This window comes from Sceloporus undulatus, chromosome 5, assembly GCF_019175285.1.
Source record: "Sceloporus undulatus isolate JIND9_A2432 ecotype Alabama chromosome 5, SceUnd_v1.1, whole genome shotgun sequence".
Lineage (NCBI taxonomy): Eukaryota > Metazoa > Chordata > Lepidosauria > Squamata > Phrynosomatidae > Sceloporus > Sceloporus undulatus.
In genome coordinates this window covers 143,590,490-143,609,783 of record NC_056526.1, presented here as the reverse complement: position 1 = coordinate 143,609,783, position 19,294 = coordinate 143,590,490, and the positions used below count along the sequence as shown (strand labels likewise).

Here is a 19,294-nt window from a genome sequence, read left to right as displayed (position 1 = left end):
GTACAACATTTGGTTTTCAGAAATGTTCATCTAGATACCTCTAAGATGCCTGTTAACAATATTCCTTCTCGTTTTTTGTCTAGAGAAGTATAATATCTCTTTTTCCTGGAACTTCCTTCTAGCCTTTGAGTGTGGGTTATCTGTTTATTTAGCCATGGCATTTCTTTAATTTTCTGCTTCTGCCTTCCAGCTGTCAGAAGTCTATGTATTTATCATCTTGAATAAGTTCACTATCAATCTTGCAGACTTTGTGCTAAAGCTGCTAACATACCTCAGCTTGCATGAAAATATCAGGCAAAAGTCACCAAAAAGATATAGTCCTGTTACATCCTGAAAGGAGAGGTGCAATAAGACTAACAAGGCCATTTGTTTAAATTGTAGCATCACTGTTTTCCTAGAGGCTAGGGAGGAGGACAGTATGACCCAAGGGCTTCATGCAGTCCCACAAGGCCATTTTTGAATGACCTTCAAACTCTCTGAATACCTTTTTATCTTTGCCCTTTGTACCTGTCAGCTATTGAAAGTTCACCAACACAATCATAGATGATCATGAAGAATTATGGGAACTGAAATCCAAGAAGATTTGGAGGGCCACAATTGCCCACGTTTAAATCAAGAAGCCGTGGGAGTCTGATACTCCCCAAATACCAAGCAAGCACCAGTATTTTATACTGGCTTTGAATTCTTATTTTTAAAAAACATCCTTAGATTCAGGCCTTCCCAGTACACATGATGTGGTTTGCACAATGTGGGAAACTTCCTTTAGAATTAACCAGTTGGTTGGCTTCCACAATATGCAGATTAGATGAAACGGTTTCCAGAATTGTGAATCCTTGAGCATGAGAACCAGATACAGTGGGGTTTGGTTTCATGCTCCCCTCCTCACCCCGTGGATACTAAAATTGATAGATGTTCAAGTCCCATTATATATAATGGCATAGTAAAATGGTTCCCCCTTACATAAAATAGCAAAATCAAGGTTTGCTTTTTGGATTTTATATTTTTTTAAATATTTTGAAGCTGTGGATGGTTGAATATGCCTAAAAACTCTGTGGATATGGAGGGATAACTGCATCATTTTTTAAAAAAGTTTTTGGTATAGGAGCCACAAAACATTTAATTCAATTGAGAATCAAGAATCTCCAAAACCTGGCTCTAGTTTTTGGAGATTCTTGGGGGGAAATGGCTTCATCCCCATGCACTGTGCATTCTATCTGTTGGCTAGTCTTTTGCTTCTGAACTCAGTCAGCACTCATTTCTAAAAGGGCTACAGGGAAATGCAAGACACATGGAAGAGGCTGTTGGTGATGGGCCATGCTCTCCTGGCATCTGAGGGGTAACGTGTTGGAACAACTGTCTCCATTATTTTTACTTATTCTTGGGACTGCACTAATTCAGAATGCAAATAAGGACTGACAGGAGCAAAAGGGCCAAATGAACCCATTTCACCTGCCCTTGTGCCACCCTGTCTTCTTGACGCAGGCCCAAAGACCCAATACCACAGACTATCTTCATGTAGAAAGGGCACTTCTGCGGTGAATCCAGGTTATCCTTTTGTTAAAATGTAAAAACTCACAATTTGCTCTGAATCTTCCAATAAAAATCCAGAGTGTTCCAAAGTGACTCTGGGTGGCTGTTTACACAGCATCCCACTGTGCCAAAGGCTGGATAGCAATCTGTCAGGGATGCTTTGATTGAGATTTCCTGCATGGCAGAGGGTTGGACTGGATGGCCTTTGCAGTCACTTCCAACTATGGAGTTTATCACACGTGAGGAATTTCTCTTAATTTCGAATGAAAAGAAAGTGGGGCCAGAATGCATTCACATGAATTTGCTAGCTTAGCGAAATTACGCAACACAGTCATGTGGCCAGCATGACTACACAGAATGTTGTTACCTTCCCACCAAAGTGGTACCTATTTATCTAGCTACACTTTTAAATGCTTTCAAACTGTTAGGTTGGCAGATGCTGGGACTAGTGACACGAGCTCTCCCTGTCACATAGTGCTTGGGCCTTGAACTGCCAGCCGCCCAACTTTTCTATTGGTCAGAACTGGTTTCTTAACCACTAAGCCATCACATCCCTTACACAGCAGGACACTGTGGAAACAGATGCCTGGCACTGCTCCCGAATGCACAGGTAATGGGGAATTCAGGGTAGTTTCAGGGCCAGAATATTCTGGGAGCAGCCTGGAGTAGTCCAGCCAGTGTAGACCCATTTTAAGTTTAAGTTTAACCATGTGATAATTTCAGCAGTGTTTGGAGCCAATATTTTCCATGATAATTTTCTGATCATACTGTATTTTTGTACATGTTCTGCAAATCACTAGGATGCTCTGTTCCTGACACCTTCTCTAATATTGCTCCCTTTCATTGTTCAGAAAATACTTTCTTGTTCCAACTAATTTCAAAAAGGTTTGTCCTTGATTATACCTTGCTCAGAAGATTTCTTTTCCCCAATGTTACATGTCACACACACGCACACACTGCTTTTGGACTATGACTGCCAGGCGCCCTAGCCAGTATAATCAATGGTGAGGAATGCTGGAGCTTATAGTCCAATATCTGTTAAGCCACATAATTCCCTTATCTGTGCCAGGTACTGATCAATATTTTAATACTTGTTATCCATTTCTTTTTCTCCCCTCCACTTTTTTAGCCAACTAACTAGAACAATCCTTCAAACACGATAAACCATTGAAAAATAATTTCATTGCTGATAATGTAGTACACAGACCAGACCATGTGTAAGATCCAGATTATCCTTCTTTGCTCAGCAAATGCCACTTTGTCATAATAGCAGTTCTGAAATTTACTTCAATGTATAACCTGACATGTTACATAACTATTAATTTCAAAAAAGTTTGTCCTTAATTTTACCTTGCTCAGAAGATTTCTTTTTCTCTATGTTACATGCTACACCCCCCCAATGCTTTTGGACTCTGACTGCTAGGCGCCCTAGCCAGTAACACAAATATTTTAACTACAAGACACCCTCCCATCAGATATTTTCCAAGCGTTATCTAGTGTTAGTCAGTGGTATCACTAGGGTTGGCATCATTCAGTGCAGTAACTCATGTTGTCATGCCCCCCATGGACCTTCTCCCGTACCATGATACAAAATCTTTAGTGATGTTTTTTGTACCAGTGTTACTTGTAAATTGTAATTCCTGTATATCATTCAATGTCAGTGGAAATAGTTGTGGCATAAATAACTAGCAAAATGAAAATTATACCTTCAAATTACAATATCTTAGATACAGCTTAAATGTATTTACATTTACAGACTTTCATGTGGTTAAAGTGAAAATTTGGTAACATGTCATGTTTTTAAAAGACTACAGTATTTAAATAGTGTAAACAAAACATAAAAAACTAGAGATCCCCGGAGCCTTTCCCCACTCATGCTTTCTCTTCCACTGAGCTCCAGCATTTTAAAGAGATGCAGAGAGCAGTGGTGTCACCTCCCTTTAGGGCAGTGATGTCCAAACTCTGGCCCTCCAGGTGCTTTGGACTTCAGCTCCCAGAATCCCAAACCATTGGTCAAGGTGGCTGAGGCTTCTGGGAACTGAAATCTAAAACACCTGGAGGGCCAGAGAGTTTGGACATTGCTGCTTTAGGGTGTAACCCAGTGTGGTCCGCATCCCCCCTCATCACCTAGTGGCACCCCTGGTGCTAGTTGTAAATAAGCTAAACACATCAGAAACTTTGAGAGTGAAGCTGTTTATTTTAATAAGCAAAGGTCTCTTAGTTGCATTTAATTCAGTTGCTTTGGAATAAAAAAATCATGCACACACAGAGAGAGACAAACAGATAATTTTGAGGTATATATAGTTTGTGACATTGCCCTCTTCCCCGACATCTAGTCTGCTGCTAATGGGCGGATTTTCATCCTAACAACTTTAAGAGAGTAGTCGGAGGGTTTGAAGGTTACCCAAACCACCCCATTTTCAATTTCATAGGGAACATTATTCCTTGGATCATATTGACCTCCTGGGTAGTAAATCCCATTGAGGTTAGCAGCTTGGCAATTATTGTACCACCAGCCACCACCATATACCTCAGCACAGTTCTCCTCCCACTGATCACTGTCTCTGTCAAAAGTACTGAATTTCATGTTTGTGTGAGCAGTGTATTCACTGCCTTCTTCCTCTGAGCCTTTGATTAGAGCATCCCCAGCTGTCCCCTCATAATCAGACACACTGAGCCTATAACTTTCAGATTCAGAGCCTATGTGTATATTATATTCTGCATAAGCTTCATTGCCATCCCAGTCCTCTACTTCAACCCGGAGGACTGTGTCCTTCTGGGTCAATAGGTAGAGGTTTTCATTGCCCAACCAGAACTCTCCTTGCCCTTTGCCATCCACGTTGCCGAAACCTTTCTTGTAGTCTTCCCAGGTCCGGTTAAAATTCAATGACCCATCCAATCTCTGTTGGATCAGAAGCCATCCTCCCAAAGTGGTCTCTTGGTCGCAATATACTGAAAAAACCTTAGCGGATCCTGCTGGCTTGATTCTGAAAATGCCACTTTGGGCACCAGAAGTGTGTTTTTGGTGGATATCCTCACAGTCTAAAAAACAAAGTTGATCTGGTTGACAGGTGTTTTCAGTAAAGCTTTATTACAAGGTCACAGGAATCCAAACAGAAATCATGCTGAAGTCAACTGGCTATGCTTAATTTAGTGCTACAGTGGAAAGACACTTTGCACCTTCCCTGCACCCCAAATTGATCACTTTCATGCAAATTTTATTACAGATGAGACTGTGTGTGCAACTGCCTTGCTATTCAATTACTCATGATAAGAACACACTGTCCCTCATCTTTCCTAAATAGCAACAAACAGACACATTGCTTTGCTTGTTTAAACAGTAACATGAATTGCCATAATGGTTTTAGCTGTGTCAGTTTGGTTGCAAACTTCACTTGCTCTCTCAACAATTATTTTCCAGGAAGTGGATGGATACCTGGCCCGGTGTAGCTTTCCCCCTGCTTCTCTCCTCCTGTGTTCAAGCTCCGTGCTCGAAAATCAGGATTATCCTCTCCACTCTCGTCATGTTGCACCCCTTCTACCTCCCGAAATGAGGCTGGGAGTTTTAGTGACTTGGTTTCAAAAGTAGAGCCCCCTTTATTGAAGCCAGTAGCACTGCTACTGCTGGACACAACTGTCTTGGAATGGGTTGAAGTGGCACCACTCGTTTTAGATGGAAGTCCATGAGAGGCGTGGTCAATTCTTGAGAAGTCATCATAATCTTCCTCATGTAGGTCAGAGAAAGAGTCTGGCCTTTCAGGTGTTGGCAGGTGGCTTGCAGTTTCTGACAGTCTGCTGCCAGCATCTAGGCTAAAAAAATCTCTTATCTCTGGATCTAGGGAAGAAAAGTCAGGCAAGCCACTTCCACCACCACCACTTGAGCTGACTTTGATATGGTATGTGCCTCCAGTTTCCTTGACCAGTCCTTTCAAGTGAGAACAGTCTGAACCGTCAGGAGTTTTAAACTCTTCAATAACCTCTTCTTTGATACCTTGAGGGCCCTGAATTATTCTTGTGGTGTGGGTTCTGAGGCATGTCTGTGTGGCATGGGCAGTCGTAGCAGGTCTAACTTTCATGTCAGAACCACCTCCTGTAGTAGTGACAGCAGTGTGGGGATACCGACTTGTCTCTGCTCCAGGCACAACAAACTTGGTGGCCACGGAAGGTCCTCTGGACTCTGCCTCTGAATTTTCCAAGACTGCTTCAACTAGCTTTATATGACTGAGTATGTTCGCTTCTTGTTCAGTCAGCGGAGCGGTTTTGAAATGGCTAGGAACAGTAGACTCCTTCAGTGGTCTCATTTTCAGTACACTCATGGGTCTTGCTTCAAATGCTGGTTGCAGATTGATGGAACTGGCCTGTATAAGCTGCTTCTGTATGTTGTCATAACTTTCTGTGTCCACTTGGTAGTTGTACACTCGTGCACAAGATCCTTTGCAAGCCCGGATCTTAATATCAACGTCCACCTAGATGGAGATGGATGGGACAAAAGTGTTTACACAGTGATCTCTAAATCATATCAGGAAATTTTGTTTCTAAATATTGGTCATATTATATTGCCAACAGGCTGCTGATAGCAGGCTCACTGCAGGCTCCGTGACCAGACTTTGGCTGTGAAGGGAGAGACGTAACATCCCTTGCCATCTGATGTATAACTGTAAATCAGCCCCAAGTTCAGAGTTTTGGATGACGTATATGAGGATCCCATAGGCAAACAAAACCCAGTATCACCAGAGGACATACTGATTTGAGAATTCTAGAAGTTGTCATCCAAAAAGGAATTTTTTGAAGCTCTGGTATACTCTTACAAAAGTTTTTTAATTCCTCCTCACCACCATGATAAAAATATTGTGGCCCTGCACACAGAACAAAATCTGTCTTGGGAAATTAAATAAAATGGCACAACTCACCTCTAAACGCTTCAGCTCCCCAACTTGACTCCTGATGGTGTTCTGCAGGACTTTAATCCTGTTTACCTGATCAGTCACTCTCTGTTTCAGTGTTACAAGTCTTCTTCTCAGATCATCAGAAATTTGCCCAAAGCTGTCATCTATCTCTGAAGAAGAAGAAAATCTTATTATCATGAGGCTTTCCCCATAATACTGTAGTTATTTAATTGACCTGAAATACTACTTTTGGCGTTTAAAGATAAGTGTGGATGATACTAAGCATAGGAAAATTAAGCCAAATGGTACTTTTGCTACATTTGTGAGCTCGATATTTTAGTGAGCTCTACTCATATATATACCTGCCTATATATATACTCTACATAACAGACGCCTGCAGTCTTTAATATGTTATTTTTATTGCTCAAATGATTATACCACACAAGGTAGTCACTTTAGGCAGCAATTTTTGGTTGTTCCAAAAGGGCATAAAATATTGGTTATTTGAATAATTGTTGTGTTTTTATCACTAGGCCAAAGAATTTGTGGGATTTTCTGTCCCAAGTACCAAAATAACTTGGCAGGTATTGTGTACTATGTAGCTTGACTGGGAGAAGGGAATGCTGCTTGTTGATGGGCCCAGAGGAACAAAATGGTTTGGGCCAACCCCGAGACAGTTCTTGTTGGATAATGCAGGGCCTGTTACCTAACTGTGGGGCAGACTGCATCCTCAGAATTACTTAAAAATGGAGTTCAATGTATATCAAGCAATCTCCTTTTGGAGGAAAGATGGGGAAAAGTATATTTGAAAGGTTTAAAGCACAATATTTACTAACAGTGAAGATGATTCCATTATGCTATCAGAGGGGGTTGAATAAGGATTGGAAAAGGGGGCTACGTTGTTCACCACCACCCAATATCTCAGATTGTTGTTTCAGGCCTAAGACAAATTTATGTCTCATTGAAGAAGGAGCTTGACTACATTTTAACCCACTCCTGTCTTGCATAACAGGGGTACAACAAATGAAACATTCTTTTCAATGGATGAACTTTTTTCATCAGACAACAACACAATTTTAGGGATAAAACTTACCTTGCTCACTGATCAGATTCCTTTCTAGAACAGTAGTGATCTCCTGTTTCAGAATATTTGATTTCTTATAGCTGTTTTGGTTATCTAAGAGGAGTTTCTTAATTTTGTCTATCCTGTCATTAAATTCCTGATCTGTTTCATCTATCAGTCCTTGCATCCTGCATCCTGATGGACATTTAATGCCCTAAAAGAAGGAAACAGTAAGGAGAAGAAACATTATTAAATATCTGCTGTATCACTTAATAATCCTTCAAGCTTTATATGATGAATAGAAGTTGAATAATGGTAACGTGCTAACGGTCAGATTTGATTGTGTTTCTTTTTGTTCTTCATTGCTCTCTTGCAGTGGTCAGTGCATGAATGCTACTTGCACAATCTGATTTAGTTCTACTTCAGAGCAATAACAACATTATAGCAGTTTTGACATATGTGAATGTATCTTTTGTGACATTTTGTGATGTGACTTTTGTTACATCAGTCTCCCTGGATATCTTTTAAGCTATTTACCCAGGGAAACATACTTTTTTCTAGCTACAACACAGAGGGTGGATAACCTGCTGCAATCCAGATGTATTTAAACTGAAATTCCTATCAAGGCAGTGAGTATAGTCAGTGATAAGGAATTGACATCCAAGGATAGGAGTTGACATCCAAAACCTCTGGTGATCATCAGGTTGATTATCCATGGATAGAACATGGCTGACAAAGGATTTCAGAGCATGATGGACCTAAGTCCATCTGGGCAGAGTCAAGAGTGGTTTCCATGACCTCCCTGTCCACATATATAAACAAGAATATGTAAGCAAATTTTAAAGCTGCTTTATCCAGCATAATCCCTTTGGGTTGGACACAGAATTAGTCACAGAGTGCATCTGTTGATATCAACAAGTTAATTATAACTAACTGAAGTCTTGTGGATTTAATTGTATCTGCTGTAATTCAGTTGTTTATTCTGGTGTTAAGTATAAGATGTTGAATGCTAAACCTTGTAATCTAGTCCTCTAATCTCACTACTGCAAATTTTTAAGAGCTCAATTGTCTGGTCTCAAAGAGCACAACAAAGTATTTGGCTTGCAGAGATTAAAGAGGTTTCATACAAATCTAAACTTATCCTACCACATATATTATGGTTCTAACAAGTCACACCCCTTTACTTTATTCTCATGGGATTGCCTGTAAATTCAGAGGGAAGACTGTACATCTGTGGCTTTCAAGTCTATTTGCAACCATAATTTTGTACCAAGGGGGCAGCCTGCACCATACACTTTGATGAGTGTCCTTCAGGTTCTGCATTGTCTGTTAGCTCACCCAGTCTTCATCAGAGCATGATGCCCATTCCTTTTCTTGCTTGCAATCAGCTTGGGCTTTATGCTCCACTATTCTAGGACCACGTACTCCTCCTCCATGCTCTTCAAAAGTGCTTCCCTGTTCTGCTGCCTGTTATGGGGGGGGGGGAGGAAACATAACAATGAAGACTGAATTAGTCTCATAGTAATAACACCTTCATTTAAAAAAAGAATAATCTATGTATCCCTATTAGATAAGCTGTCCTACTAGCAAGCACAATGTAAAGAACCACAAGAGGATATTTACTTACAATTGTTTCACTGGAATATTTTCACAATTCAAATTCTGTACCAATGTTCTATGTCTCATGTAGTCTTTCATTATTTTTTTTATTCTCTGCATCAGTAAACACCAGACTGTGTAACAAGAAATGACTACCTTATAATGATCCACCATAATGCTCTTTCTATAAAATAATGCCCAAACATAGTGGCATTTGTCAATAGCTGGGATTTAGATTTTTCCTAATTACATAAATCAATACATAGAATCATAGATGTTTTATTTTTTAACTGTAAAAGACCTTGTATTCCTAAGCAATGGAAGAATGGCATCTGTAGGAAATTATTCTTTGTTTAATCCTAGAGAACCAATAGTTTTTATTCATTTATTTTAAGTTAACATTATGAATTGCAATTAAAATATGAAAAGGCACTTCAGTTAATGGTGTTTTTTTTTCTTTCTGGAAAAGCAGCATTAATGAATCATGGAAGGAAAAAAATTCAGAACGACATAATCCAGAGTTAGGACTTTATTGACTCTCATTGAAGTGAAGAGTATTGTTTCTTACCAGATTTGTATCTGCACTGTTAATATAAAAGAGGATAACGTTTCTATAGATTTATACTTTGTAATCTGGCTTCTGTTGCTGTGTCAAGCACAGATTCTTCTTTTAGTACAACTAGACTTTGAATCTAGTTCGTAGTTATTAAGACAAGTATTGCAGAAGGTTTTCCCTTGGTTTTAATTTCATAAAAACAACCCCAGACCTTGAAAAAGGCTTTGGATTGCAACTTACAAAATCTTACAGACAGCATTATCATAGGTATGTCCTTTCTAGTTCTGCCCATCCTGAAACACATATCACTTTCATAACAAGAGTTGATTTGGATCCAGAGTAATTTAACTACACTTAGATTGTATTGAAATCAGTATGAAAACATGACTAGAGACCCACTGATTTTACTGAGACATCATGTGATTGACTTCCTCTTGTGTTGCTGGTAAAAAAAAATAGTACAAAGTATTTACATTTTAAAAATACATCATTATATATACATTTTTTCTGCATGCAACAAGTATCCCTTTACAAGCTGTCTTGTGTTTTGCCAATTTATGAAAGTTAGAAGGGCTCACTAAAGCATAAGGTTTTGTGCCACTGCTTTAGTTTTTGTAATGAATACATTTATTATTAGTGGAACTTTAAACTGGGCAAAGAAGCTGCACTGGCTTAAATCCCTTCCTCAACACCAGGCATTTAAGTAAAAGAAGAACTCAGAAATGCTAGCCTCCCCACTTTAAAGGTGGCATGTTCAAAAGTGGTAAAAGAGGCAAAAACCAAATAGCACCCCATGAAATCCACAAGAAAAAACAGAGACACAATGGAAAATGCTCAATTGATGGCTGCTTTATCTCTGCAATAAAGTGGCCATCTGCTGAGCACTTTTGAGATGTACCACCAGTTTTTTCCTGTGAATGTTTTTAAAAAGGCAATAAGTATAATTGTAAAACTGTGTAACTACCAAACTGCAAAGATTTTTGTTTAGTTTATTTAAATAAAACTTGTTTTTCAGATGAAATCCTCATTATTTGTTTGCATTTAGACCAAATCATTTAAAATTATTGTCACTGTCAAAACATAATACAATTATGCATTGAAATAACTGCTGGAAATATATAGTTATTGATATAGGCAGTGGTCAGATGTCGTACCTTACTCAAATATCATGTTATTGAAAAAATATAAAAATGATCAGACTACAACAGAGCAAACTTTTCTAAATAACTCTTCTTGTTACAGAAATAAAAGCATAGTTAAAGGGCAAAGCCAGGAATTTACATCTAAAGTGGGATACAACCCTCCTAATTTAAAACTGATCATTTTTAATCATGCTCTGAGTGTAGGCCTGCCTATTTAATTAATACAAGTAGATTAAAAAAGCAAATGTGGAGGAACTCTGATGGCTCTGCAGTCACTGTTGGATTGGACAAGATACCAATACATTCCATTACATATTAATATCAAGTGTCCCCTTAACTCAGCTTCTCAGTTTTGAAGCTAGGGAGAAACCAGTCCTAAATACTTTAACAGCAAGAAAAAAATGGAAACCATTTATTTTATTTGTTGCTGGGATCTGGATTTCATTCAAAGTATCCTAGTTTTGAATGAGGCCGTAATTGAATGATGCTGCAATTCTATAAATACTTACCTATGAGTAGATTCCACTGGACCCAATGGGTCTTGAGCAGATTTGTCTAGGATTGTATGGTTAGACTTTATTGTAATAGAACCGTAAACTCAGTTTTGAAAACTCTCAGCTGTGGCATAGCATCTTATGGCATACAATTACAGATTTCAAGGAGTACCAAAGCAGTCTTTCTGGCTTTCATATAAATCAAATACACACAAGCACAGATATATATCACCAACAAATGTTGTAAAGCAGTAATGGGCATCAGTTTAGCTTTACAAGGTAGCTTGACCCATATAAATAAAGGGGCAGATTAAAATGCAGAGACATAGCTGGATGTGCATCCACATCACATGATCCTCTTAAATAGGTACCACCAAACTGGCTAGAGACTGTTTGATGCAGTACTTAGGGGCAGTCTTTTGAGGCATATAGGGAAGCTCATCCATGTCAGGGGAACCCTTGATGCATGCCTGACTGGAACTGGATGAGGCACTGGTCTCTTTTTGCAAACAGACAACAGAAGCAGATGGCATCCTGGTTGCCAAGCATGGTTTTGGTTCTGCTATGCCAAGAACTACCCCTCCCCCAGTTCAAGCATTTGAAAAATAAAAACCTGCATTTTACCACTTTTCTTATAGACATAGGTTGATTTTAGTTGAAATATATCTGTTTCATAAGCAATGGTTAAGAAAAAAAATCAGTATAACTGGTAAAGAAACAGGAGACCCAGATAAAATTAACACAGCCTCATACCCAGACAATGCTGAAGCACAGAAGGGTGAAGAAGACTCTCATCTGAAACATCTTCAGAAAGATGTGGATGGGAAGCAGAGGGATGTCTTTCATGTAGGTCTCTTTGGTTGAATTTAAACCTTATCTTTGCCTCCTTCCCTCCTGCCCCCACAGCCACAGATTAATGATTAGTTTTTCTTCTGTTTGCAGAGTCATAATGCAATATGAGAGTGTGATGACCCAAGATCTATTGCACAAGCTCTTAACTTTGTTTGCTTGAAGTCTGTTTGCACTGTGCCAGAAAACATGTAAGACAAATGGGAGTCAGTAATCCAACTATTTTCCAGGAAGGGTTTTGCTAACGTTTGGAACAGATAGCTTATAGGTAAGATAATTGGAGGCCCAAAATACCCTAAAAGCACCAAATCCTGTCCAAATTTGGAAGGTACAGAAGGTACAGCAGGGTTGGCCCTAGTTAGTACTTTGACAGGACACCACCAATGAATACCAGGTGCTATAGGCTATATTTCAGAGGAAGGAGCTGGCAAAACCACCTGTGAGTATTCCATGCCTAAGATGTTGTTAACTGCCCTTGACCTCAACTCATGGCCACCCTGTGGATGAGACATCTCCAAGACATCCTGTCCTCACCCTCTCTGCTCAGGTCCTGTAGACTGAGTATCCATCTGGCATGTGGTCTTCCTCTCTTTATACTGCCTTCTACCTTTCCTAGCATTTCTGTCTTTTCTAATGATTCATGCCTTCTCGTGGTGTGGCCAAAATACGACAAGAGGCAATAGAAACCACATTGCAAACATGTGATGGATAAATAAGAGTACCAAAGAATTCCAAAAGAAAAGCAACACGTGCTTTATAGACTATAGCAAGCTGTTGACCACATAGATCGCAAAAAGCTATGGAATGCTCTTAAAGAAATGGGAGTGTCACTTATGAAGAAAAGTTAAAGAAGAAAGCGAAAAGGCAGGCTTATTGCTGAACATAAAGAAAAAAAAATAATGACCATGGAGGATCTACATGAATTCAGCTTAGATAATTAAAGAATTTCCTGTACCTTGGATCAAATGTTTATCTGAAAGGAGACTGCAGTCAAGAAATTAGAAGACTAGGAATGGGAAGGGCAGCTATGAAGTAACTAGTGAAAAAATTAAAATGTAAATATATACAACTGAACACTAACTAATGTCAGAATTGTCCAAGCCATTGTATTCCCCACCACCATGTATGAGTTGAATGGTGAAAAAAACAGATTGAAAGACAATCCAACGCATTTGAGATGTGGTGCTGGAGAAGAGTGATGGTATACCAGTTAAGCTGCTACAGTCTACGGAGACAGACTCCACTCAGTTTCTAACTAATATCTATCAACAAATGTGAAAAGCAAAAGAATGGCCAACAGACTGGAAATGCTCAGTACACATTCCAGTCCTCAAGAAAGGGGACACCAGGGAGTGCAGTAACCATAGGACCATTGCATTAATCTCCCATGAAAGCAGAGTGATGCTGAAAATTCTACAACAAAGACTTTTACCATATCTAGAGTGAGAAATGCCAGATGTCCGAGCTGGGTTCAGGAAAGGAAGAGCAGGGTTCATATTGTAAACATACATTGCTAATGGGGCATACAAAAAAAAACCCAGAAGAAAATCATCTTGTGCTTTATAGTTTGTAGCAAAGTTTTGATTGTGTAGAATAGATCATGATAAACTATAGATCACTCTTAAAGAAATGGGTGTGCGCCGCAACACTTCATCGTCCTGATCAATAAGCTGTTACTCAGGACAAGAAGCTACCATCATGACAAAAAACAGAGAAATATAATGGTTTCCAATTTGCATGGTGGGTCAGGCAAGGATGCATTTGATCAACCTATCTGTTTAACCTGTATGCTGAATGTATCATAGAGATGATTAAACTCAGAGGAAGAAGGTGTGAAAATTGGAGGAAGGAACACCAACAATTTGGGATATGCAGATGACACCTTATTACTTGCAGAAAATAGCAAGGACTTGGAACAATTACTAAAGAAAGTAGAGAAAAAAAGTGCAAAGGCAGATTTACAGCTGGACATTAAGAAACAAAAATTGATTGATTGATTGATTGAAATTTTATTTCTATACCGCCGTTCCTACGATCACGGCGGTTTACAGACCATACAAATATAATACAATACAACTTAAAAGAAACAACATCCCAATAAAACACCCCGATTAAAACCAGCATAACTATTAAAATCCATATAAAATCAATCAAAATTACTAGAGAGTTAAAAATCCAATGCAATACAGAACAACAATACTACACACAAAACACATAGGGGGAACAGTCAGGACATGTGGGAGAAAGCTTGACGGAATAAATGAGTCTTCAGGTTCTTCTTGAACGACTCCAGGGAGGGGGCTGAGCGGAGCTCTTCAGGGAGGGCGTTCCAAGATTGCGGGGCTGCCACAGTAAATGCCCTTTGCGCCGTTGATACATATTTTGTCTTAGGAATGCTCAAAAGATTTTTCCCCCCTGACCTGAGTGTGTGGGGCGGATTGTATGGGGAGACGTGGTCCTCCAAGTACTCTGGGCCCAAAATAATGATCACAGATGATTTACATAACTTTAAAGCAGATGATGAAGACATTGAAATAATTCAGGATTTTCCATACCTTGGAATTTATCAGAATGGAGACTGCAGTCAAGAAATAGAAAAGAAGACTAGGACTTGGAAAGACAGCTATGAAAGAACTAGACAAGAACCTCAAGTATGAATGCATACTAAAGTTAGGATTGTCCATACCATTTTATTTTATTTTCTATGTATGGATGTGAAAGGTGGAAAGTGAAGAAAGCTGACAAGAAGAAAATTAATTCATTTGAAATGTGCTGGAGGAGAATTCTCAGGATATCATGGACTGCTAAAAAGACAAATACATGGACCCTAGAGTAAATGAATCTCGAACTCTCCCTAAAAGCCAGGATGACTGAAGTGAGGCTGCTATACTTTGTACACATGAGAAGGCATGACTCACTAGAAAAAACAATAATGCTTAGTAAGGTGGAGGGCAGCAGGAAAAGTTGAAGACTACATTCCAAATGGATAGATACAATCAAGGAAACTATGGCCCTGAGTCTGCAAGAACTGAGCAGGGCTGGTGATGATAAGGTGACTTAGAGCTTTCTCATTGATAGGATCTCCATAAGTTGAAGACAACTTGGTGGCAGTTAACAAAAAAACTGTTTTAATTTTTCTGGACAGAACTCCTGTGCTTTTAATTACTTTCAACCAAACAGAAATTCAGTACTGGCATAGCAGCCAGGAAAAATAAAATGGTGGACACACCTATCCTATACAATATCCTACCTCTAACTGTCCCAGTTTAACAAAGACAGCCCTAATTAATTCCTTGTTGCCCTGTTTTTCTAGGTGCTTTTTAATGTTCCTGTTTCTCTCTCCTTCTTTCAATATTTCATTTTGTCCTCAGCTTAATTCATTTGCACTCAATTAACTCAGAGAGGAGAGGAGAGAAGAGGAGAAAATGGGATCTTGCTCCTTTCAATAGGTTCAGGCAAAAGCAAACTGCTGCAGCCTCTCCTAGCTTTTGTGTTCATTTTCATTAAGAACTTCTGCTATCTTGACCACACTCTGATGTTTACTAGTAGCACGTGTCCCATGTTTTCATGTGTGAAATGTTGGAGGGTACATTATACCATACATATGTTCTGTTAAAGTTTTCACTGTATGATAAAAGTAGTTCAGCTCCACTCCAGAGAAAATGAAGCATATTCTCAGCAAAAGAATCAAGTGGTGGTGTCTGGCAGCTTCCTTTTTCGTGGGGCAGTGAATTAACTGTAAGGTTCAATCTGAATTTGAAAGTAGCTATCCAAGAAGCTAGAAGTATTTTAGGGATGGAGTTAAGCATGTTGGATAGCTCCTTTAAGGTTCAGAATAAAGGTCCTAGGTGGACATCTACGCAAGAGGCTTTCCACAAAAAAGAAAAAGGACAAACAAGAAAATGCTTGACGTATGAAGACATTTTAATGAAATCTGGGGGAGTAGAAAATGTAAAATTGAGAGATGAAAAATGGAAACAAACAGCGAAACTGTGGGGAAAATAAGATCATAAATTAGCATTGATATAGTTTGATATTACTAATATTATTGGGATATTTATTTGGGGGTTGGTGCTTCCTTTTTCTGTGATATTGTTAATTCTACTTTATGGGTTGAGGAACTGATGAAGCTAAATTGTATGTGAAGTTCTGTGAAATAAAAAAAAGAATAAAAGCCAGAGTAGAGTCATAGCTCGCACATGAAAACCATGAGCTGCAAACAGAAGCATGTTGCTAGTAATTTAAACCCTTTGATTTCAAAATCATTTCTAATTTTACCAAGATTGATAACTTAAAGTATAAGCTACAAAAATACACCACAACAATGTATCAAAAGTTGATATTTGCAGTGGAGTCCGTATCTTAATATTCAGAGTGATGTGGGCAGTTTTCTTATAATGTATTTTCATAATATTAATGTTATACACAGAGTGAGACAATATATGAGAAAACAGTGCAGTGTTTGCGCCAGAAGACCCTGACAGCATCTTGAACACAGCTGCACCAAACAAAGGATGCATTTTAACATAGCCAAGAGCTGAAATTTGTCTTAAACCAAGGCAGATTGGTTACTACCATCGTAATCAGTTGCTCCTGGAAGAGTGAGCTAACTCAGCAAGGGCAGGGCTTTTCTTTGTATGTGTATGCATGTCTAAAAGAGCAAAAAAAAAAAGCACTAAGTTGAGTCAGACCCAACATCTATCTAGTTCAACATTCTTCTGTTCACATAGTGACCAACTAGTTGCCAATGGGAAACTATCAGGGAATATTGGAAAATCCCTAGCAGCTGTATGCACAGGAATAATGTCATACTGGTGGTGATATATACCCATCCTAACTAGTAATCATTGCTGGATCTAACCTTTATGAATGTAAATCACCTTTTCAAACTATTAAGTTAGCTGCCATAGCTATATTCTCTGGCAGTGAATTCCACAGTTTAACTGGGCATTGTGTAATGAAGTATTTTGTTTTATCTGAATCTTCAGCCATTCATCTTCAGTGAATCAGCCTGACTTTCAGTCTTATGTTTTTGGTGGTGGCAGTGTTATGTGCCTTCAAATAGTTTCTGACACTTGATTACCCTAAAGCAAACTTACCATGTTTTCTTGGCAAGATTTGTTCACAGCAGGTTTGCCACTGCCTTCTTCATAGGCTGAGAGTGTGTGCCCTACCACAGGTGGTCTAGTGGGTTTCTATGGACGAGTGGGCAATTAGACTCTGGTTTCTTATAGTCCTAGTGCAACTCAAACCACTATACCAGACTGGATCATTTCAGAGTTATGAGAAAAGGTGTGTGTGTATACATGTGTTTGTACATGACTCTTGATAAAAGACAGACAAATTATTCAAAAGACTAACCAATACAGCTCATAACTGCTGTTAAAAGAATTGATCCCAAGTTTGAAGTGCCGGTAAAGTATTAGGAACAACTATATTTTATGGTTGGCGCAACTATATTTTATTCATAACTTTTAAAAAGTGTTCTTATAGTATTCTTTCTATTCCATTGAAACAAAGAGGAAATATTTCTGGGGGGAAATAAACAGCAAGGAAATAACCGTATTAGGTGAAGATGGATGTGGTGGCATTTGTTTCACAATTCAGTTTACCAGTTTTTGGTAGGTTTTTTGTTGTTGTTAACAAACCAATTTGCATTCTAAAATTTCAGTTGTCTACCTCCAGTAAAATATACCTCCAGTAAGACAAGTATACCTAAAGTTCATGCAAAAACAGTCAAAAATATGTAAAGCAATGTTTGTATGTGTGGCATTGTACACTGAACAATGTAGAATACTGGCGCATAAACTAGTAGCACACATTGCTGTTGTTAACTGCCTTCAAGTCAACTTCGACTCTTGGTGACCTTGTGAATGAGACATCTCCAAGACCCCCTGTTTTCAATCTCTCTGGTCAGGTCATGCAGACCCAGGCCTGTGTCCTCCCTGATCAGGTCTAACCATCTGGCATATGTACTTCCTCTCTTTCTATTGCCTTCCACTTTTCCTAGCATCATTGCCTTTTCATTTTTCCTCATGATGTGGCCAAAGTGTTTAGTCATCTTGGCTTCCAGAGAGAGTTCAGGTTTGTCTTCTTGGCTGTTCATGGTATTCTCAAGGTGCTCCAGCACATCTCAAATGAATTGATTTTCTTCCTATTGGCTTTCTTCCCTGTCCAGCTCTCACATCAATAGATAGTGATGGGGAATTCAGTGACTTTGACTATCCTCATTGTATGAGTAGTACTCACTCAGATTTACAATCCTTTGTAGAATTCTTCACTTTTGTATGTGTGTGGCAGCTAAGAAGCAATTAGTCTTCTTATTCTTATTTGTTCATAATTATTCAAATATATATTGAGAAGACATCATTACAAAGTCACTAGAGAAATAGTGGTTCTGATCTACATTCACTAACTTTTTGTCTATCCAGAAATAATTTAACTCACAGATAGAAATACCATGTTTTGTTGCTCACAAACAGACACAATCCAAAAATCTTAGTGCATAAATTTGCACTACTGAGCCATTAATTTTCCCAATACAAGATTGAGTGTAAATGATACACACTTGGTTTATGCGATATGTAATATCCCATTGGCAGACATAACAGTTGACATGGTCAGATCACCTTGGCTGGACGACTATGGGAGTTGCAATCAAAATGAGTAATTTCTGAGCACTAATCACTATTGATAGACATAGCCTTATGAGCTGGACCCAGAGTTAATCGTGCATAGCTCAGATCCCCTGAAATTAACAGGACCTAATTTAATTATGATGCATGATCAATACAAGTCCCATTAGTTTCAAAGGGTCTAAGTATGTCTGGACCCAACTGCATCCAATTCAGAGATTCTATAGATGTTGTTGGGCAGCAGCTTCCAGAAATCTTGTAGTCTAGCAGTCTCTGGGGAATCAACGCTGGTAAAATGGTTTACTCCACCTTTAAATCCATTAAAGGTAGGGGCCATTATTATATGATATGGCAGTAAATATGGTATAGCAGCAAATATTTGTGATACACCTGTGTACTACTTGATTCATGTGAAATATGAGGAGACCATCAGTGTGTGTGTGTGTGTGTGTGTGTGTGTGTGCGTGTGTGATACTATTTTTTTTAAATGGGAACGTGAAATTCTGACAAGAGTTTCCACAAGACCAATACACAAGAGAC

At 38.9% G+C, this 19,294-nt stretch overlaps 1 protein-coding gene across 1 annotated transcript; it reads right to left on the bottom strand.

Annotated features, from left to right (window-relative positions):
* Positions 1–3,707: 3,707 nt before the first annotated feature.
* FGA (fibrinogen alpha chain) lies at positions 3,708–12,174 on the bottom strand. Its single transcript, XM_042470176.1, has 6 exons — positions 12,024–12,174; positions 8,818–8,946; positions 7,510–7,693; positions 6,441–6,586; positions 4,967–5,996; positions 3,708–4,572 (listed from the first exon to the last, which is right to left on the bottom strand). The coding sequence occupies exons 1-6, from the start codon at positions 12,114–12,116 to the stop codon at positions 3,863–3,865; spliced, it is 2,292 nt and encodes a 763-aa protein (XP_042326110.1). The 5' UTR covers positions 12,117–12,174; the 3' UTR covers positions 3,708–3,862.
* Between the last annotated feature and the right edge of the window lie 7,120 nt (positions 12,175–19,294).